We start from the raw sequence: 22,709 nt of genomic DNA, 5'->3' as shown, positions 1-22,709 counted from the left end.
GGAATGATCAGTGAGGAGGACTAAATTCTGAGTCAGGACATCCAGTCTAACATTCCACTAGCTAGCTGAATATCCTTGAATCTTTGGGACTCATTTTCCTTATCTTTGAATCTCTTGGTCCTGATGAAATCTAGGTATTTTCCAGCTATACAATTCCAGGATTCTTTACAATACAATTCGATTAATTCCATGAAAATAGTAATGCTTCTATATAGTAAACTAGCAATTCTGTGTATTAAAAAATTGCTTTCCTTGGCAAATAAATAGAATCTAATTAATCAGTGGTTTAAATTCTTTTCATGTAGCCAAAGACCAAAAACATTGATCCACTAAATAAGGTTCAAAACAAACTACACTCTGCAAATAAAGGAAGGAAAACAAACTCGAGGTATAGTAGTTTAAAAAGTATTAGTTTTTTGTTTAGTTTTATAATTCACAGTATCATCATTCTTAATTATTAAGCTCTTTCTGTTTATCCAGATCTTTTTATACCCAAAATATACAAAATTACACTGTATATATCTTAGTCATATTCAATAATTTGAAACGTTTTCTACTCAGATGTGTCTTGCAGCAGTTAATGAACATTTTGTATTGTTTTCTTAAACAAAATCGCTACATTTAAAATTTTTTGTGTTATTTTTCGTGAGATATTTTCTTAGAACTGAAACTAGAACCTAGGTGTCTTTCTCTGCCTACTTCTCTCAAATGGACTAAATAGTTTTATGCTTTTTGAGCATTTAACAGAGCACCATTACATTTTTGTGTATATTGAGATACAGAATGACTTGGCATGCTCTAAATAAGACTATAGTACAATTATAATTTACATTTTATTGTTTTTGGTGAGAAAGAATTCAAGACTATTCTTAGTATTTTAAGCATAAAAAGGGGACCCAGGAGCTCTCTAGAACAGGAGGCCTAGAACAGGAGGGCCACACCTGCTGTGGGTTGCATCAGCCAGCTTCTTATTCACAGGAAGTCATTAAATTTACATGTCTACTACTTCCCCAAACTGATAATTACATTATAGTTCTGGGAAAATCTTTATTAGTTCTTGTCTTTTAATTGGCTAAGTAATTTTTTTTTTAATAAAAGAGAGAAAAAAATAGAGTGAAGGGATGAGGAAGAGAAAATCTAAAATAGATTGACAACAAGAATATACAACTATGTACCGGGGGGCTTTGGGGAGAAAAAGGAAAAATAAAACCTTTAAAATAGATTGATAGAGGAAAAGAAAACATATACTACATATATACATAACTGGAAAGGATTATCTTATTTTCAGACTTCAAGTTTACCTTTTAAAGAAAAGATTGTTTTTCCAAAATAAATTTGAAGCCTTTGCTTATGTGTCAAAAGTAATTTTGGCTTTAAAATAAGTAAAAATTTATAATTACGGCTTTGGAACCTTGATGAGTTAGGCCTGGCCCAGTCCTAAATGCCTTTAGAAGTGACTTCTGTTTCGTATTTATTCCTTTACCTCATTAAAAAAGTCAAATCCAACTTTTTGGTCAACTTTGATCCTGGTTAGAATGTGTTTCTTCAGGTGGAAAAAAATGTTGAGTTTGAGCTAATAACTGTTCATTCTGTAATGCTTTCTCAAGAGGTATTATTCTTCAGTGTCTGCAGAATTATGGCTAGAGCAATATCAGTTTTTACAGTTCTTCTCCAGCGGCATGTAAAATTAAAAGACACAGGCTGGATTTGACTAGGTCAAACTCAGTACTCTTGGTTTTGCTGTTCACTTGTTCAGAGGCAATGTCTAGACTAACGGGCCCCATAAAGCCTTCCCTAGCTCTGTGGTTGTGTGATTCAAAAGGACTGAAAGTCTGCTAAGTCTCTTAGAATCCTTGAAAGTAGCAATCGTAGATTTCATCGTAAATTTAAAATTCATAATAATTTTTATCTGCTTTGTTATTTGGATAAAAGCCATATCTAGGAGTCATATCTCCTTTTTATAATATATATAATATGCATTTTTTTTAGTATAAAACTGAAATACCCTGATGTACAAACTGCCAATGATGTTGCCATTCCAGAGGATTTCTCAGACTTTTCTCTTGCAAAAACAATTAGCAAAATTGAAGGGCAACTGGAGGAAGAAGGCTTACCTGATTATATAGATGATGATATTTTTTGTGGTGCTAGTAAAGACATCGGAACAGGTAGGTTTCCTTTTGTTTATTTTTGTCCTTATATCACAATTGCTTAGAAAAGGGTATTTGGGAACTATTTTCCTTGCATTTAAAAAACGTATTGTGATGTCTTGCATTTATTTCAAAATCATCTAGTGGGACATGGTGGTGGAAGGAATGAGTGGGATTATAGATGAAATAAAATTGGTTATGAGTGAATAATTGTTGAAATGAATGATGGGTAAGTAGAGTGTCATTGAACTAGTCTCTCTACTTTTGTATGTTTGATATTTTCCATTATAAAAAGTAAAAATGAAAAAGACTACATAGTATTGCTTTCATTGACCACTGTTCAATTAAGGTTAAAATGCCCCATAGCTTGTCATTGAAACATTAAAATAATTTTAAAAACCATGTTTCTTTGAAGTCCTTTTATTTAATGTTACTGTATTCTATTTATTGAATGTTAAATCAACACATGCAAAAGGATAAATGAATTATTGATGTAACATCAGGTAAAATAATCAAATGAGTTTTCTAATGAATATTATTTTTTTCTTATAAACTCATTCTCTATGTACCACTAGAAAAATACTAAGTTTCGATCATGTGAAAACATTACATTAGTTACCAGGAATGCCTCTAAAATTGTTGAATTTTAGACATATTATGGAGTGTTGGACTCAGGGCCCAGGTCACTATCTTGACAGGCAATGCATCATCCTGGTTCCTCTTCCATGTGGGACACATGGGGGCCAAGGAATCATGGGGCTCCAGGCCTAAAGCAAACTCTCATTGGGACCTCTGTCCCCTCCCAGCAGGCCTTCCCTACTCCCTGGACATGTAATCAGAATAGAAATAAATGGTGGTTGGCGCATTCTCACGTTGAATCAATGGCCTTCTGGGTAAGAGCCTTGTAGTGGAGCTAGGCAGGTGGAGATGTCTGGAATTGCTCCCTGCTACCCACCCCCAGCAGGGAGAGAAATACAAAACGATATCCTACCCTGGGAAGAAGAGCAACTTCTTTGCTGTTGTAAGCAAAAAATAAGACAATTGAGTGCATATGAATATAGTTAATGCTAAACTATAATTAATTATGAGTTCAGGCAAGCCGTGTAGCTCCTCTGAAATAGCAGTTTCTTCTTTTGAAAATTTAGCACTTGGAATTAGCTGATCATAAAGTTTATCTTTAAAATTCTCTGATTCTGTGAAAATCATAACAATTTATGTGTAATGATTATTGTGTTGCTTGCTAGTTAGTCATAAATGAGGAGCAATTCATCTGCATTTATTACGTTTACTGACCTATCCAAGCTTTCTGGGGATAGTTGTCAGGAGGGAAGGTACGTGAAGCAGGAAGTTGCCGTTATGTCTCTGTTAAGATGCCTTCAAAGACACAGTGGTCAGATGTTTGCTGTTCCTCCGCACACAGTTACCGAGGGCCCTATTACAGTGTTCCTTCTCCTAGATACAGGAAACCTGCACAGACAGACTACCTTAGATTGCTGCTTTTTTCTTATTGCTGAATCACCTCTCTGCTACTTTGCCTCTCTGTCTTCCCTTTTCAGAGTCCTTGGCTTAGGTGTCCCCCTTTAAGGGGAGCTTTCTCTTATTCCATATGATTGCCTAGAATGGCTGGATTACTTGGGGTAGGAAAAGATCAAAGAGCAGTTTAGTGGCACAGACTGCTTTGTAAGCCTAAAGTTGGCGTGGGATGGGGAGGGGAGGTTAGTGCTGTGGACCTCCAGAGAGACCAGAGCACTCAGCTCCTTGATGATACTACTGAGGTTAGAGTTGGGGAGAGAAAGAGTTGGGAAAAAGTCATGTTCTGCCATTCTTTCTTCCTTCTTTCCCCCTAGAGACCAACTACTGCAAACTTTACACTTTTAAATTTATCATTTTCCTTCTATCCCTTGCTAACCTGGGGTTACATGAGAGGCTAGAAGGAGAGTTGAGGCTAGAGATCTGGGTGGGGTTAGAGCCAACCATGGTTCATCAGCTCCGTGGTAACACTGCGGACGCTTCGTAAGAAGAGTTTTGGAACAGAAAGTTATATATGGAGACGTTCTGTACTCTGCCAGATACATCCTACTGACTTCTCAGAGACAGTTCAGAGTATTTACTCAAAATAAGCTCCGTGAGGGCAAGGCTTGTCTTATAATATCCGTACTGTGCCTGGAACATTGTAGAGACTTAATGTTTATTTTTTTTTATTTATTTTTTTTTTATTAATGTTATGATGGATTACAAGCTTGTGAAATTTCAGTTGTACATTTTTGTTAGTCATGTTGTGGGTACACCACTTCCCCCTCCGTACCCTCCCCCCACCCCCCCTTTTCCCTGGTAACCACCGATCAGATCTCCTTCTCAATATACTAATTTCCACCTATGAGTGGAGTCATATAGAGTTCGTCTTTCTCTGACTGACTTATTTCACTTAACATAATGCCCTCGAGGTCCATCCACATTGTTGTGAATGGGCCAATTTCGTCTTTTTTTATGGCTGAGTAGTATTCCATTGTGTATATATACCACATCTTCTTTATCCAATCATCAGTTTCTGGGCATGTAGGCTGGTTCCACGTCTTGGCTATTGTAAATAATGCTGCGATGAACATAGGGGTGCAACGGACTCTTGAGATATCTGATATCAGGTTCTTAGGATAGATACCCAGTAATGGGATGGCTGGGTCATAGGGTATTTCTATTTTTAACTTTTTGAGAAATCTCCATACTGTTTTCCATAGTGGCTGTACCAGTTTGCATTCCCACCAACAGTGTATGAGGGTTCCTCTTTCTCCACAACCTCTCCAACATTTGTCGTTCTTGGTTTTGGATGTTTTTGCCAATCTAACGGGGGTAAGGTGATATCTTAGTGTAGTTTTGATTTGCATTTCCCTGATGATTAGCGATGATGAACATCTTTTCATGTGTCTATTGGCCATATTCATATCTTCTTTTGAGAAATGTCTGTTCATGTCCTCTGCCCATTTTTTGATCGGGTTGTTTGTTTTTTTGTTGTTAAGCAGTGTGAGTTCTTTGTATATTATGCAGATTAACCCTTTGTCGGATAAGTGGCTTGTAAATATTTTTTCCCAATTAGTGAGCTGTTTTTTTGTTTCAATTCTGTTTTCCCTTGCCTTGAAGAAGCTCTTTAGTCTGATGAAGTCCCATTTGTTTATTCTTTCTATTGTTTCCCTCAACTGAGGAGTTACAGTGTCCGAAAAGATTCTTTTGAAACTGATGTCAAAGAGTGTACTGCCTATATTCTCTTCCAAAAGACTTATTGTCTCAGGCCTAATCTTTAGGTCTTTGATCCATTTTGAGTTTATTTTGGTGTGTGGTGAAAAAGAATGGTCGATTTTCAATCTTTTGCATGTGGCTGTCCAGTTTTCCCAGCACCATTTGTTGAAGAGACTTTCTTTTCTCCATTGTAGGCCCTCTGCTCCTTTGTCGAAGATTAGCTGTCCATAGATGTGTGGTTTTATCTCTGGGCTTTCAATTCTGTTCCATTGATCTGTGCACCTGTTTTTGTACCAGTACCATGCTGTTTTGATCACTGTAGCTTTGTAGTATGTTTTGAAATCGGGGATTGTGATTCCGCCGGCTTTGTTTTTCTTGCTCAGGATTGCTTTAGCAATTCGTGGTCTTTTGTTCCCCCATATGCATTTTAGGATTGTTTGTTCAATTTCTGTGAAGAATGTTCTTGGGATTCTGATTGGGATAGCATTGAATCTGTATATTGCTTTAGGTAGTATGGACATTTTAACTATGTTTATTCTTCCAATCCATGTGCAAGGAATGTTTTTCCATCTCTTTATGTCATCGCCTATTTCTTTCAAGAAAGTCTTGTAGTTTTCATTGTATAGATCCTTCACTTCCTTGGTTAAGTTTATCCCAAGGTATTTTATTCTTTTCGTTGCGATTGTGAATGGGATAGAGTTCTTGAGTTCTTTTTCTGTTAGTTTATTGTTAGTGTATAGAAATGCTACTGATTTATGCACGTTAATTTTATACCCTGCTACTTTGCTGTAGTTGTTGATTATTTCTAATAGTTTTTCTGTGGATTCTTTGGGGTTTTCTATGTATAAGATCATGTCGTCTGCAAACAACGCGAGTTTTACTTCTTCGTTACCTATTTGGATTCCTTTTATTTTTTTTTCCTGCCGAATTGCTCTGGCCAGCACCTCCAGTACTATGTTGAATAGGAGTGGTGAAAGTGGGCACCCTTGTCTTGTTCCTGTCCTCAGAGGGATGGCTTTCAACTTTTGTCCATTGAGTATGATGTTGGCTGTGGGTCTATCATATATGGCCTTTATTATGTTGAGGTACTTTCCTTCTATACCCATTTTACTGAGGGTTTTTATCATAAATGGGTGTTGGATCTTGTCGAATGCTTTCTCTGCGTCTATTGAGATGATCATGTGGTTTTTGTTTTTCATTTTGTTGATGTAGTGTATCCCGTTGATTGACTTGCGGATGTTGAACCATCCCTGTGTCCCTGGTATAAATCCCACTTGATCATGGTGTATAATCTTTTTGATGTATTGCTGTAATCGGTTTGCCAAAATTTTGTTGAGGATTTTTGCATCTATGTTCATCAGTGATATCGGCCTGTAGTTCTCCTTCTTTGTGTTGTCCTTGTCAGGTTTGGGGATCAGAGTGATGTTGGCTTCATAGAATGTGTTAGGGAGTTCTCCATCTTTCTCAATTTTCTGGAACAGTTTGAGGAGAATAGGTATTAAGTCTTCTTTGAATGTTTGGTAGAATTCTCCAGAGAAGCCGTCTGGTCCTGGACTCTTGTTTTTGGGGAGGTTTTTGATTACCGTTTCTATTTCCTTACTTGTGATTGGTCTATTCAGATTCTCCATTTCTTCCTGATTCAGTTTGGGGAGATTGTAGGAGTCTAGGAATTTGTCCATTTCTTCCAAGTTGTTCAATTTGTTGGCATATAGTTTTTCATAGTATTCTCTTATGATCTCTTGTATTTCATTGGTATCTGTTGTGATTTCTCCTCTGTCATTCCTGATTTTATTAATTTGCGCTTTCTCTCTTCTTTTCTTGGTGAGTCTGGCTAGGGGTTTGTCAATTTTGTTAATTCTTTCGGAGAACCAACTCTTTGTTTCATTGATCCTTTCTATTGTCTTTTTTGTTTCAATATCGTTTATTTCTGCTCTTATTTTTATTATTTCCCTCCTTCTACTGACTCTGGGCTTTGTTTGTTCTTCTTTTTCTAGTTCCGTTAGGTGTCGTTTGGGGTTGCTTACGTGAGCTTTTTCTTGTTTAGTGAGGTGAGCCTGTATTGCGATGAATTTCCCTCTTAGGACTGCTTTTGCTGCATCCCAAATGATTTGGTATGTCGTGTTCTCATTTTCATTTGTCTCCAGATAATATTTGATTTCTTCTTTAATTTCTTCAATGATCCATTGTTTGTTGAGAAGCGTGTTGTTTAGTCTCCACATTTTTGCACCTTTCTCTGCTTTTTTCTTGTAGTTGATTTCTAGTTTAATAGCGTTATGATCAGAAAAGATGCTTGATATTATTTCAACTCTCTTGTATTTATTGATGTTTGCTTTGGTTCCCAAAATATGGTCAATCCTTGAGAATGTTCCATGTGCACTTGAGAAGAATGTGTAACCTGCTGTTTTTGGATGAAGTGTTCTATATATATCTATTAAGTCCATCTGGTCTAATTTTTCATTTAATTCTATTATTTCCTTGTTGATTTTCTGTCTGGATGTTCTGTCCATTGGTGTTAATGGTGTGTTGAGGTCCCCTACTATTATTGTATTGTTGTTGATGTCTTCTTTTAGTTCTATTAAGAGTTGCTTTACAAATTTTGGTGCTCCTGTGTTGGGTGCGTATATATTTATAAGTGTTATGTCTTCTTGGTGGAGAGTCCCTTTTATCATTATATACTGTCCCTCTTTATCTTTCTTTATCTGTTTTGCTTTGAAATCTACCTTGTCTGATATTAGTATAGCGACACCTGCTTTCTTTATTATTAGCGTTCATTATTAGCTTGGAGTATTGTTCTCCATCCCTTCACTCTGAGTCTGTGTTTGTCTTTGGGGCTGAGGTGTGTTTCCTGGAGGCAGCATATTGTTGGATCTTGTTCTTTGATCCATCCTGCCACTCTGTGTCTTTTGATTGGGGAGTTCAATCCATTTACATTTAGAGTGATTATTGAGACGTGGGGGCCTACCACTCCCATTTTGTGTCTTGTTTTCCGGTTTTCTTCAGTTTCCTTTGTTTCTCGTCCCATGGTTTAGTCTGTTCTGATGTAGAGCTGCTACTCTCTGTTGTTGTCCTTCTACTTATCTCCTCTGCTCTTGGTTTTGTAGCCCCTTTCCTTTTTTGGATTTTTCAGGAATGAGGGTTTTCCTGAGGATTTCCTGGAGAGGAGGTTTTGTGGCAATGAACTCCCTTAATTTTTGTTTATCTGGGAAAGTTTTTATTTCTCCATCGTATTTGAAGGATATTTTCGCTGGGTAGAGAATTCTCGGCTGTAGATTTTTGTCCTTCAGATTTTTGAATATATCATTCCACTCTCTTCTAGCCTGTAAAGTTTCTGCTGAGAAATCTGCTGATAGCCTGATGGGGGTTCCTTTGTAGGTTAGTTTCTTTTGCCTGGCTGTCCTTAATATTTTCTCCTTGTTGTTGACTTTTGCTAGCTTCACTACTATATGCCGTGGAGTTGGTCTTCTTGCATTGATAAAGTTTGGAGATCTATTGGCTTCTGTCACCTGAAGATCCATCTCCCTCACCAGATTTGGGAAGTTCTCAGCCATTATTTCTTTGAATAGGTTTTCTGCCCCTTTCTCCTTCTCTTCTCCCTCTGGTATACCTATAATCCTTACGTTGCATCTCCTAATTGTGTCTGATAATTCTCGGAGAGTTTCTTCATTTCTTTTAAGTCTTGCTTCTCTCTCCTCCTCTGCCTGCAACAATTCTATATTGCCATCTTCCAAATTGCTAATTCTTTCCTCCATATTATCGGCCCTACTGTTCAGAGCATCTAGATTTTTCTTAATCTCCTCTATTGTGTTCTTCATTTCCAATATTTCTGTTTGGTTCTTCTTTATCGTATCAAACTCTTTTGTGACATAGCTCCTGAACTCGTTGAGTTGTCGGTCAGAATTCTCTCTTAACTCATTGAGAATCGTAATGATGGCTGTTTTGAAGTCATCGTCATTTAGGTTATATATCTCATTTTCTTTGGGATTGTTTTCTGTGTATTTGTTGCTTTCTTTCTGTTCTGGAGATTTAATGTATTTTTTCATATTGCTTGATGTTGTTGATTTGTGCCTCCGCATGGAGATAGAGTTTAGTTGCTCCTTTCACTTGTTTCAGCTGCTGCGGTGGGAGGAGCAGCTGTTTATATTTCACCAACCAGGAACCCTGTCCATAGTTGCTAACTGGGCCTGGGCCCCTCTTCGTAGCCACAGTGGCCCTTTGGATTCCCTCCTCTGCTGTGGGGGCCGTCACAGGGGGGCTTCAGGCTGCAGGTGCCTACTGTTGCAGCCCACCTAGATGTGCTCTCTCCTTGGGGTCTGCAACGGTGTTATGGGCTTTTCCAGCGGCCAGGGGTGGGATCACTTATATTTGTCGCTCCGTTGCTGTCGGCACCCACCAAATCTCACTTGTCCTCCATGGGTCGCAGGAGAGCTATTGGCATCTTCTACAGTCTGTGGTTAGTACACCTAGCTATGCTGCTTTTGCCCTGGGGTCTTCCAGCCTTGTGGCTGGCGGCTGGGTGCCTTCTACTGGTGCTGTGCAGAGGCTTTCCCTAAGGCTGCTGTGAGCCTGTAGGGTTTCCCCCTAGGCTACTAAGCTGGGTCTCTGGAACTCTCTCCAGCCCCAGTCCTCTCTGAGATCTCTGGCAATCCCTAGACCCACGGGGCGGGCAATGGCAGCTGGGGGTCGCCCCGCCCTCAGGGCTTCTCTCCCGGCCTCTGCCGGAGCCGTGAATGCTGGGCGTGGCCCCTCTGCTAATGGCAGGCAGAGAGTTTTGTCTGCTGCCTGGCGGAGCTCCGGCGCTTCCCCTCCGGGTTGCAGAACCGGCCTTTGAAAATTCCCCCGGCCCCGGTCCTCTCCGAGATCTCCGGCAATCCCTAGTCCCACGGGGCGGGCAACGGCAGCTGGGAGATCTCCGTGCCCTCTCTGTCTCTCTCTGGGACCCTCCGGGCGCCCCGAGCACCAGGCTGGGTCTCCCCGCCAATGGCGGGGAGAGACTCTCCCCGCGGGCTCAGGTGTGCAACTCCAAAGTTTCCCTCTGCGTTTAGGAGTAATTGCAGGGGGTTTAGATAGGGTTCTGGTCACCTGTTTCCACCGTCGCTCCTCTGTTGTGTTCTCGCTCCTGCCCTAGATGTGTGTGGATCCTCTGGGGGCGTCCGTTGGAAGAAAGCCGCTTGCGGGTACTAGGCTGCCCGTCGGGGTCGGAGAGTTTTCACCTATTTCCACATCCTCCCGGAGGAAAGTCCATCCGCCTTCCGATGTATAGTCGCGTGGGTGTCTCAGACGTCCTGAGATGCTGTCTGGATATCCTTTGTCAAGCGATAAGTGTCCAAATAATTGTAGACTCGAAGGGCGAGAGACAAAGAGGACTACTCACGGCGCCATCTTGGCTCTTCTCCTCTTAATGTTTATTTTTTGACTGAATGATTGAATGAATTATGAGTGAGTTCTAAGTTCAGTTTTCACTTTATTTACTTTTATAGGCCTATAAACCTCAAAGATTTACTGCTGATATTATTGAATAAAAAACTTTTGCTAGCAATGAAATACCCAAGGCGGATCTTCATGAGGGTTTGTGGGAGAAACCTCCTGCAGTAAGGTGTTAGTGTGTGTCTTTGCTCCTAAGACACACACACTATATTTTAACTTTTGTGAAATCGGGCTGCATATTACAGTCAGTGGCATTTTGTAATCACAATGGCTAGGATTGAAGCTGAGTTTTGCTATAGAGGGTTTGTATTTGTTTCTGCCAAACACTTGCGGACAGTACCGACCTGAGACCACTTTAATTCTGTTTGAGGTGTTTTGGACCACCATGGTGAGTATGAATTCAGTCTGCAAACGTGTGTGAGGACTGGCTTGTGGTTCAGAGTCTCAGGAGAGGTTTTTTGGTTTTTTCCCTTTTTCTCACTTGGTTCCAGTGTGGGTGTGAACACTTCCTTTCTCCTAGGCGGATTTGTTTTTCATTTACCTTTACATTCGGGGGAGCTAGTGTCTTTGGTGTTCCTAAACAGGGATCTCCTGTTGGAATCCCCATCTTGAGCATTTATTTTTTTCCCTCATAAAATAATGGTCTGTCTTATAATTGATGGTATCTTAGATTCAGCAAAAGATAATAAATATAATTATTTATATACACAGAGGCACAGATCAGATTTTTAAAGGCCAAACTCCGTGTCATGCAGGAGGAATTGGATAATGTTGTGTGTGAATGCAATAAAAAGGTAAGTTTTTAAAACCTCTCAAAATAAATGCTCTAATATTCAAAGACATTTTAGGAGCAATTTCAGTTATATTTTAAAAATAGCTTCATTGAAATATAATTCAGAGTTAAATTTTGAATTCAAAAATTGTATGTAAATACTGAACTTTGTTCTGTGGATGGTGAAGTTTCACAGAGCCTAAAGAATTTTAAATACTTGTTAGCAATTAGAATTCTCTATATTAGGCTTACAAGTGTAAGCTATTAAGTAAGACATCTGACTTCCATTTTTGAAGATGAAAATAGAATATAATTTGTTTTTCTTCATGAAATGGGTATAAATATCTCATCAAAGATCATATGAAGCTCCTCTTGTTTTCTGCTTTGTGTTTTGATACCAAATCTTGTGCATTTTTTCACATAATCTATAATTTCATAACTACAGGAGGATGAAATTCAGGATTTAAAGTCTCAAGTAAAAAACTTTGAAGAAGATTGTGTGAGACAGCAGCGAACAATTAATTTGCAACAGTCTCAAACAGAAAAATATAAAACTCTTTTCGAAGAAGCAAACAAAAAATGTGTTGGATTACAGCAACAGCTGTCTTCAGTAGAAAGGGTAATAATTTTGCTATTTTTCCTAACTTAATGCCAAAGATGCTCTGAAACATTCAAGTTGCATGTTTGTATAGACACCACTTTTGGTTGTTCAGTTATTTTGTTACTATTTACTAAAAATTCTTCCCCCATGTCTAGGAGAGTATTTTTGACAGCTTTATTGAGATGTAGTTCACATACATCTCACCATTTTAAAGTGTACAATTCAGTGACTTTTACTATATTCACATAGTTGTGCAACTATCACCACTATCAATTTTAGAACATTTTCATCACCCCAAAGAGAAACCCCATACCATTTAGCCACACAATACCCCAACCCTCTTCCCCCAGTCCCCTCCAGCCCTAGGCAATTCTAATCAATTTTCTGTCCTGATATATTTGCCTGTTCTGGGCATTCCATATACATAGAATCATATAGTATGTGGTATTTGGTGACTGAGATCTTTTGTTTAACATAATGTTTTCAAGGTTCATCTGCATTGTAACACATATCAGTACTTCCTTCCTTTTTATAGAGTAATATTCCTTTTTAAGGGGTAAATGGATATAACACATTTTATTTGTTTATCAGTTGATGGATGTTTGAATCGTTTCCACTTTTTGGCTATTTTGAATAATGCTGCTATGAACATTCATGTGCAAGTTTTTGTGTGGACATATGTTTTCATTTCTCTTGGGTATATATCTAGGAGTTAAATTGCTGGATCATATGATAACCCTATGTTTAACCTTTTGCAGAACTGCTGACTATTTTCCAAACCACCTGCACCATTTTCACATTTCCACACTCCAATTTCTCCACATCCTCACCAACTCATGTGAGATTATTTTTATCTTTTTTTTTTTTCCTGGGGAAGATTCGCCCTGAGCTAACATCTGTGCCAATCTTCCTCTTTTTTGTATGTGGGTCGCCCCTACAGCATGGCCGCCAATGAGTGGTGTAGGTCCACACTCGGGAACCAAACCTGGGCCGCCAAAGTGGAGTGCACCAAACTTAACTGCTAGGCCACAGGGCCGGCCCCCAGATTATCTTTTTGATTATAGCCATCCTAATGGTGTGAAGTAGTTATCTCACTGTGGTTTTGATTTGCATTTCCCTGATAACTAATGATGTTGAAGATCTTTTCATATGCTTATTGGCCATTTGTATATCTTCTTTGGAGAAATGTCTGCTGAGATCCTGTGCCCGTTTTTATTTATTTGTTTGTTTGTTTGTTTGGTTTTTGGTGAGGAAGATTGGCCCTGAGCTAACATCTGTTGCTAATCTTCCTCTTTTTGCTTGAGGAAGATTGCTGCTGAGCTGACATCTGTGCCAGTCTTCCTCTATTTTGTATGTGGGACACTGCCACAGCATGGCTTGATGAGCCATGTGTAGGTCTGCTCCTGGGATCTGAACCAGCAAACCCTGGGCCGCCAAAGTGGATCATGTGAACTTAACTACTACATCACTGGGCAAGCCCCTTGCCCATTTTTTTAAATTGGAATTTTTAAATTATTGAGTAGTAGGAGTTCCTTATATGTTCTAGATACAAGTCCCTTATCAGATATATGATTTGCAAATATTTCTCCATGAAACCACTCATTGGGTTATCTTTTCATTTTCTTTATAGTGTCCTTCAAAGCACAAACGTTTTCAATTTTAAAGTCCAATTTATCTAATTTTTCTTTAGTTGCCTGTGCTTTTGGTGTGATATCTAAGGGGAGGATATATTTCAGATAAGCTATCCTATTTAAAAATTTTTATATTAATGTACCATTGTGTTAATAAAAATGAAACATACTGTACAGTATTACTTTGCAAGACAGCCATAAAAATTACGTAATATAGCATGTATTGGGATTTAAGTAGTAAGAAAACATGCCATCTTCATTACTATGTCATATTTCTTTAGTGTGCTCATATAAAAGAGCCTATTTTTAAACATTTTGGTCTTGTATAAATAGCATTATCTTGGGTAATAAAATTTTTAGCATTAGATTTATTGAGATATAATTTATGTACTGTAAATCATCCTTTTTAGTATATATTTCTTTGAGTTTTGACAAATGCATAGTCACTTAACCATACCCATAATTAAGATATAGAACAGTTCCATCATCCCAAAATGTCCCTTGTGAATTTAGTCAAGTCCTCCCCTGCTCCCAGTCCCAGGCAGCCACTGATCTGTGTTTGGTTCTTATATTTTGGCCTTTTCCCTAGCGTAGAGCATGTGAGATTCACCCATGTTGTCATTGGTTTCTTTTTATTGCTGAGGAGTGTGACATTGAATGGATGTCTGATTGGCAGTCACTCACCATATGTGGGTAGTCCAAATTGTGACATGCTGTAAGTGTAAAATAAACATCGGATTTTGAAGACTAAATACAAAAAAGAATAAAGAATGTAAAATCTTATAAATATTTTGTATATTGATTACATGTTGAAATGATAATATTTTGGATTTGAGATAAGTGAAATACAGTATTAAAATTAATTTCACCTCTTCTTAAAGTGACTACTAGAAAATTTAAAATTACGTCTGTGGTTTGTATTATATTTCTATTGATCTAAGACATAGACAAATGGTCTGAAAAAAAAGTGTTGTATCTGGAAACAACTGTTTTAGTTTGTCATGACACTTTACCATTTGTCATCGTGCAAGCAAGCTCTGGCACATCACTGCTCTAATCTCACATAATCTTGAAACCTTGCCAAGTCTTTAATTCTTTTCTTGTTCTTGACCCTCATACCCAGTCCTGTGCATTCTTTCTTCCAATTGTTTTTCATTTGTCTCTTTTTTTCAATTTCCATTGCCACTATTTGGTTCAAGCTATTATTATGTTATTTCTGAATTCTCCTCACTGATTTTTATATCCTTTTTCTTTTCCTTATCCATTGTATCCTGTACTCTGACAATAGATTAATATTCTCAAAGGACTACATGATTACAACTCTACCTATGTATAGGCAGAAAGGGAACTAACATTTTTTGAGTGCTATGTGCCAGGCAAACACATTTTACAGCAAGGGAAAAACTGAATCTGAGAGTTTAAGCAAATTGCCCAAGGTCATACAGGAGTGGCAGAGCAGGATTCAAACCGTGTTTGTCAGATGGACTCCAGAGTCTGTTCTTTCTACAAATCATGTAGGCTCTTTCTCTACTCCCCTCCCGCCTCCCCCAATTAAATGGACTTAAACACACAGCTGTTCCAAAATCTCATTGCTGTATAGAGTTGAATATCTGAAACTTTGGGTTCACAATGAATGAACTAAGCAATTATGATGCATTGGCTATCTGAAGCTTTTTATGTTAACTTTCATTGGCTCTGAACTTCCAACTTGAATCCCTGTCTACCTACCAGCCAGAGAGGTGTAACAACTCTTACGGGTTAGGTGGAACTCAAGATTGAATCTTTCTTTGCTAATTCCATTCATTTTCTCTATCTCTAGAAACAAATCTCAATGTACAGTTTGCAGAAATGCAAAACAAAGCTTGGGTTTGATGAAGCTGCTTCTATAAACTTGCAAAAGCCAACTATTTAAAAAATGATTATGTGTATTAACTTATTTTAGCTGCTAATACTAACAGATGGAGTCATTTCTAAAATATAAAAACAGAAAGCATTTTATTTCAGCATTGGATTTTGTTTTTCTTTTGATGATCTCTATGTAAAAATAAACTTAATATTGAGGAATAACTTAATAAAATATACTTGCTTTAATTGTAGAATTCATTGAGTTTTGACAGATTAATACATCCTTATAACCACCGTCACAATCAAGATAAAGAAAATTTCTATCATCCCCCTGCAGATTTCTTTTGTGTCCCTTCCCTGTAAATCCCATCTCTAAGCATGGCCCCAGGCAATCACTGATCTGCACTCTTTTACTACAGATTAGTTTTTCTTGTTCTAAAATTTCAGATAGATGGAATCATAAATACGTACTTTTTTGGGTCTGGCTTCTTTCGTTCAGCGTAATGTTTTTGAGATTCATCAATGTTATTGTGTGTTTTATTCGCTTGTATTGCTGATTAGTATTTATTTATGGATTTACCACATTTTGTTTATCTCTTCACCAGTTGATGGGCATTTGGGTTGTTTCCAGCATTGGGCTATTAGAAATAAAGCCACTATGAATTTTCATGTACAAATGTTTTGTGTAGACACATGTTTTTGTGTAAAAGGATCCAATATCATTCATGATGTTGGATAAATACCTAGGAGTAGAATTTCTGGGATTTATGGAAAGTGTATCTTTAACTTTTTAAGAAACTGTCAAACTGTGTTCCACAGTGTACCATTTCTCATTCTGACTAGCAATATGTGAGAGTTCCAGTTAGTCTGTGTCCTCCCCCAAACTTGGTATTGTCAGTCTTTTAATTTTAGCTGTTCTAGAAAGGCAGAAGTATTGGTCATTTGTATATCTTCTTTTGTGATGTGTCTGTTCAAACCTTTTGCCCATTTAAAAAATATTGGGTTATAGTAAGAGTTCTTTATGTTTCCTTGTCTAATTCCTTTGCTAGAAGAATTTGTACTGTGAATAGTTTCTCCCAGTCTGACTTGGTTTTTGTATTTTCCTAACGGTGTCTTTCAAAAGGCAGTAGTTTTAAATTTTGATGAATGCCAATGTATTTTTTTGTGGTTTGTGCTTTTTTTTATCCTATTTGAGAAATCTTTGCCTATCCCAAGGTCATGAGGATTTTCTCCTATGTTTTCTTATAGAAATTGTATGGTTTTAGTCTTTATGTATATATGTATTGTATATAAATAGATCTATAATCTATTTCAAGTTAATTTTGTGTATGGTATGAGGTTAAGGGTCAAGCTTCATTTTTTTCATACAGATAATCAACAGCATTTATTGAAAATACTCGGCTTTCTCCACTTAATTAGTATAGCACCTGTGTAGAAAATGAATTGACTATATGTGCAGGTCTATTTCTGGAGTCGCCTGTTACATTGATCTGTATGTTTGATATACTTCATTGGTAAAACTTTGTGGGCTGGAGTTTTCTTTTTGGAAGGATTTTAATTACCAATTCCATTTATTTAGTGCACATAAGTCTATTTTGATTTTCTGTTACTTTTTGAGTCAGTTCTGGTAATTTGTGTTTTTGAAGTAATTTTTCCAATTCATCTAAGTAGTCAAATTTATTGGCTTAAATTTGTCCATAATATTCCTTTATCATATTTATAATGCCTGTATGATATGTAATAATGACTGCATTTCATTTTTGATATTAATAATTTGTGTCTTCTCTGGTTTATTCTTAATCAGTCTAGCTAGAAATGTATCAATTTCATTGAGCATTTGGCTTCAATGATTTTTCTCTACTGTTTGTTAGTTTTCTATTTCATTGATTTGTACCCTTATCTTTAGCATTGCCCTCATTCTTAATAGGGTTTAATTTACTCTTAGTTTTCAGAATTCTTAAGGTAAAATCTTAGATAATTGATTTTCCATTTCTCTTCTTTTCTAACATAAACATTTGAAGTTACAAATTTTCCTCTTAAGTGCTGCTTTATCTGCATCCACAAATTTTGATACTGTCTTGATATTTTCATTAGGTTCAAAGCAATTTCTAATTTCCTTCCTGTTTTTCCTTGATCATTGATTATTTAGAAGTGTATTGTTTAATTTCTAAATAATTGGGGATTTTTCATTTCTTTCTGTTAATTGATTTCTAATTTAATTCTGTGGTGTAAGAACTTACTCTGTATGATTTTATTCTTTTAAAATTTGTTTCAACTAGTTTTATGGACCAGTATTTGGCCTCTCTTGGTGAATACTTCATGTGCACTTGAAAAGAATATGTATTATGCTGTGTTGAGTGGAGTCTTCGATAAATACCAATTAGGCTAAATTTGTTGGTAGTGTTGTTCAAGTGTTCTATATCCTTATTGATTTTCTGCTTGTTCTATCAATTATTGAGATAGGAGTGCTGGTGCTGAATTCTCTGGATAGAATTGTGGATTTGTCTATTTCTCCTTTCAGTTATATCTGTTTGGACTTCCTGTATTTTCAGTCTCTGTTTTGGATGCCTGCACATTTAGGATTATAATAGTGTTTTGATTAGTGCCCCCTTTATAATTATGAAATACTGTTCTTTAAATTTCTGTTAATATTCTTTGTTCCAAAGTCCACTTTGTCTGATATTAGTGTAATTCCAGCTTTATTATGCTTAATGTTTGCACAGTATATCTTTTTTCATCTTTTACTTTTAATCTGTCTTTATACTGAAAGTGGGTTTGTTACAGACAGCATGGAATTGGGTTTTGCTTCCCTATCCACTCTGACAGTCTCTGTCTCTTGTTGGAATGCTCAGACCATTTACATTAATGCACTTTTTCATGTTTGGATTTAAATCTATGATCCTACTATTTGTTTTCTATTTTTCCCAACTGTTCTTTGTCACCTTTCTCCTCTTTTGAATTGGATACTTTTTAGTATTGCATTTTTTTCTCCACTATTAGCTATATCTCTGTCTTATATTTTTAGTTTTAGATTTAAGGTTTACAATATACGTATTTAACATATCACAGTCTACCTTTAAATCATGTTATACTATTTCACATATAAGACTGTCACCACAATATATGCCATTTCTGCCTCCTTTCTTTTATGCTTTTGTTGTCATACATTTACTTTTAAATGTTATCATCCCACAATATTTTTTCTTTAAATAGTCAGTTATATTTTGAAGAGATTAAGATATGGAAACGTCTTTTATATTTACTATTTCTGGTATTCTTCATTCTTTAGATCTGTTTTTCCATACTTCTGCTTGAAATAACTACCCTATCAATTTTTGTGGTGTCAGTTTGCAAGTTCACTAATTCTCTGTTTTTGTTTCTCTGAAAAAGACTGTATTTTTCCATACTTAAAAAAACCTTTTTATTTTGAAATGATCATAGATTCACAGGAAGTTTCAAAAATAGCACATAGAGGTCCTTTGTACAATTCACTGTTTCCCTCAATGGTAATGTCTAACATAATTAGTATGATATCAAAACCAGCAAACTGATATTGGTACAATCCACAGCCATTATTCAGATTCCATCAGTTTTGTCTGCACTCATGTGTGTTCTGGGGCCCTTTAATTTTTGAATGGTATTTTCCACTAGGTATAATTGTGAGTTGACCATTTTTGTTTTCTTTTAGTAGTTTAAAAATGTCATCCTATTGTCTTCTGGGTTGTGTAGTTTCTGACAAAATGTCCACAGTAATTCCTTTCTTTCTATCTCTGCCCTTAAGACATTTTCTGTCATTGCTTTTTAGCAATTTCATAATGATGCGCTTTCTCAGTTTTGTGTGGGGAGAGTGTTTATTCTGCTTGAAGTTGTTGAGCTTTTTGAATTTGTGGGTTTTAGTTTTCATCAAATTTGGAAAGTTTTGGCTATTATTTCTTCAGATATTTTTCCTATATTCCAACACCCTTTCCTAAGACTCCAATTATACTTCTGTTAAACCACCTGATATTATTGCACTGATAATATCAGTAATATTAGGTCACTGAGGAGCTGGTTTTAGCTGTTTTTTCTTTATATTCTTCATTTGAATAGATTCTATTGCTGTGTCTTCAGTAGTTCACTGATCTGTTTTTTGTAGTGTCTAATATGCTCTTATTCCTAACCAGTGAAATCTTCATTTTGATATATTATTCATCTATAGAAATTCCATTTGATTTTCTTTTGTATGTTCAGTTTATCTTCTCATATTAATGTTTTGCTTTAAATACTTGTATATAATTAAAATAGCTGTTTTGACAGCCTTGTTGGCTACATCCATTGTATTTCTCATTTGTGGGTTTGTTTCTATTGACTGATTTTTCTCCTGGATATCAGTTACATTTTCCTGATACTTGGCTTAGTCAGTGATTTTATACTAGATGCTAGACATTGTGACTATTATATTGTTGAGTGCCTGTATTTAGGGTGCTTTGTGAACATGGCATTGGTTTTTTTTTTTTTAACTTTTTATTAAGATTATGATAGTTTACAACCATGTGAAATTTCAGTTGTACATTATTGTTAGTCATGTTGCAGGTGAACCACTTCACCCTTTGTGCCCTCCCCGCAACCCCCCTTTCCCCTGGTAACCACCAATCAATTCTCTTTGTCTCCATGTTTAACTTCCACCTATGAGTGGAGTCATACAGAGTTCGTCTTTCTCTGTCTGGCTTATTTCACTTAACATAATACCTTCAAGGTCCAAGATGGCGTTGGGTTTTGACAAGTAGTTATTTGCCAGTTTAATTCCTTTGAGGCCTATTTTTAAGTTTTGCTAGGGTGTGTCTAGAGTAGCCTCTAGTAATAGTTCAGCTCTACCACTAAGGCTTCCCCTAAAGAGACTTTCCAGGGTCTCCACCAAATGCCCCAGAGATGACTGAGGCTGTCCTTTCAGACTGGTTAGAGCTCAAATGTCTTCCTGCCCTGTGTGAGCTATGGGAATTGTTCTATTTACAACTCCTTGATTGTTCTCTGCCTGGCCTTGTTGAGTTGCCCGGTATGCAGGTGTGGCCTAGTCCTCAGTAGAATCAAGGGATTTCCCATGTAGATTCCTGAAGCTCCCTCCTAAGGTAGCTCCTCCTTACTTGAACCCACCACACAAATTCCAGCTGCCTCAGTCTCCTCCAACTCTGATCTCTGCCTCCTTAATTCAACAGACCTCTGGACTCTGTATTTTCTCCTACCTATGCCTGCAGTGTAGATATGGCCTCCAGGCAGAATGCTGGGATGCTTGTAGGACTACCTCATTTGTTTTCTTTCTCTCAGGGATCATAATCCTACTATTTCCCAGTATTAATACAGTTTTTAACATATTTTGACCATTTTTTTCTAGTTGTTTACAATGCATTTTACGTTAGATCCTTAGTCTTTCATCATGGGTGGAAGACTTAATCTCTGTTTTGTTTGGGGTTTTGGTCAAATTAAAGCCAGTAGGTGCACTCTGCAAGTTTCTCTGATCATGGATCATGTCACTCTTATCATTAGTAACTTTAAAAAATATATGTCTGCTGTCATTATCTTGCTTCAGCTAAAATTGAGCTCTGTGTCATTTCCTAAAGGTGCTTTGTTCTTTTCTGCTTTCATAGTGAAACTCTGAAAAAGCATTTTCTCAACTTCTTCATTTCCTTATTTTGCAAAGAAAACTTTTTTCATTTTTGCCTATATGTATCCTGCAAAGCTATGATGTTATTGGTACTTTATCTTTGTTTAATATTGTATAGTTTACAAATTGCTATCATATACATATAATAGTTGGATACTCTCATATATGCTTTTTTTATATAGGCCTACCACTTCTCCCATGTTCTTTATTCCCTTCTTCCTCAGTTTAGGTTCCATGGTACACAACTTAATTATCCATTGCATATATTCTTAATTTCCTGCCAGTCTAGTATGTGGGCAAAACTCAACCCTAGTTAAACCTAATTTACCCCCTACTGCATGCCTACTCATGAGCAGTAAATTATGGCTGGACAAAAATACACAGGCAAGCGGATTGGTCCTACTTTAAATTTATTTACAAATATCAAGTGTAATGATGCCATTTTCCTCTCCCACTTTCTGAGAAGCCAGTTCCCTCTCCCACTTTCAGAGGTGATTATTAAACGGTGATCTTTCTTCCTCAGTTTTCCATTACCTCTTCCAACCTTCTCATTCTCAGTGCATGACTTTGCTCCCTATTTTACTAAGAAAACAGAATCAAAAGATAACTCTTCCTGATCCTATTACTAAATCTGTCAACTTCTCTGCCTCTATAACCATCTATTCTTTTTTCTCCTTCATTATGATGGATTACTATCTCTTCGGTCTAAAGCTGATCACTGTGCACTGGATTCCATGCCCTTTCTCCTATTCAAGGGCTTTGCTCCTACAATTTTCCTGTCTTTCTTTCTCTTGCAAAAATCAAATTTACTCTATCTATTGGATTATTCACATTAGCATACAAACATGCCATGGACTCTCCAATATGTATTTTTACAAACCTCCGTAGGTCTCACATCTACCTCCAGCCCTATATCATTGCTCCCCTTTAAAGTGAAGCTTCTTAAAATAGTTGTCTATACTCAGTGTCTCTATTCCTCATTTGCCATTCTCTCCTAAAGCTCCTCCAGTTAGGCTTCCATCTCTACTCTGCTTCTGAAACCATTCTTAACAAGGTCACCAGTAATTCACATTGCCAGTTCTAGTCAGTTATTATTCCTCATAGTGATTTATATCTTAGCAATATTTGACATGGTTGATTACTCCATCCTTGAAACACTATTAATTTGGCTTATATAGCACCATGCTGATGATTTTATTCCTCATTTTCCTGACCTTTACGTGTTGGAGTGTCCAAGGCTCAGTCCTTGGCTCTTTTCTCTTTTCTGTCTACATCCAATTCTGAGATGCCTTCATTCATTTCCATGGCTTTATATACCATCGATATATCGATCACTTCCACATTTCTATTTCTTGCTCTTACATCCTTGAGCTCAACTCTTACATCTTGCTGCCCACTTGATATCTCTACTTGGTAT

At 37.0% G+C, this 22,709-nt stretch overlaps 1 protein-coding gene across 4 annotated transcripts in view; it reads left to right on the top strand.

Moving 5' to 3' along the window:
• Positions 1–22,709, top strand: part of TEX9 (testis expressed 9) — a 57,603-nt gene that overhangs the window by 16,846 nt on the left and 18,048 nt on the right. For 2 of the 4 annotated variants that reach the window (XM_014860454.3, XM_070501313.1), the window contains 4 exons: positions 306–388; positions 1,990–2,168; positions 11,517–11,599; positions 12,023–12,196. In XM_014860454.3, coding sequence (XP_014715940.1) covers positions 306–388; positions 1,990–2,168; positions 11,517–11,599; positions 12,023–12,196 — 519 coding nt within the window. The remainder of the gene's footprint in view (positions 1–305; positions 389–1,989; positions 2,169–11,516; positions 11,600–12,022; positions 12,197–22,709) is intronic. The other 2 variants (XM_044764834.2, XM_070501315.1) reach the window with 1 other exon arrangement.

The sequence above is a fragment of the Equus asinus genome, chromosome 2 (assembly GCF_041296235.1).
Source record: "Equus asinus isolate D_3611 breed Donkey chromosome 2, EquAss-T2T_v2, whole genome shotgun sequence".
Classification (NCBI taxonomy): domain Eukaryota; kingdom Metazoa; phylum Chordata; class Mammalia; order Perissodactyla; family Equidae; genus Equus; species Equus asinus.
This window is presented reverse-complemented; position numbering and strand designations above follow the sequence as displayed.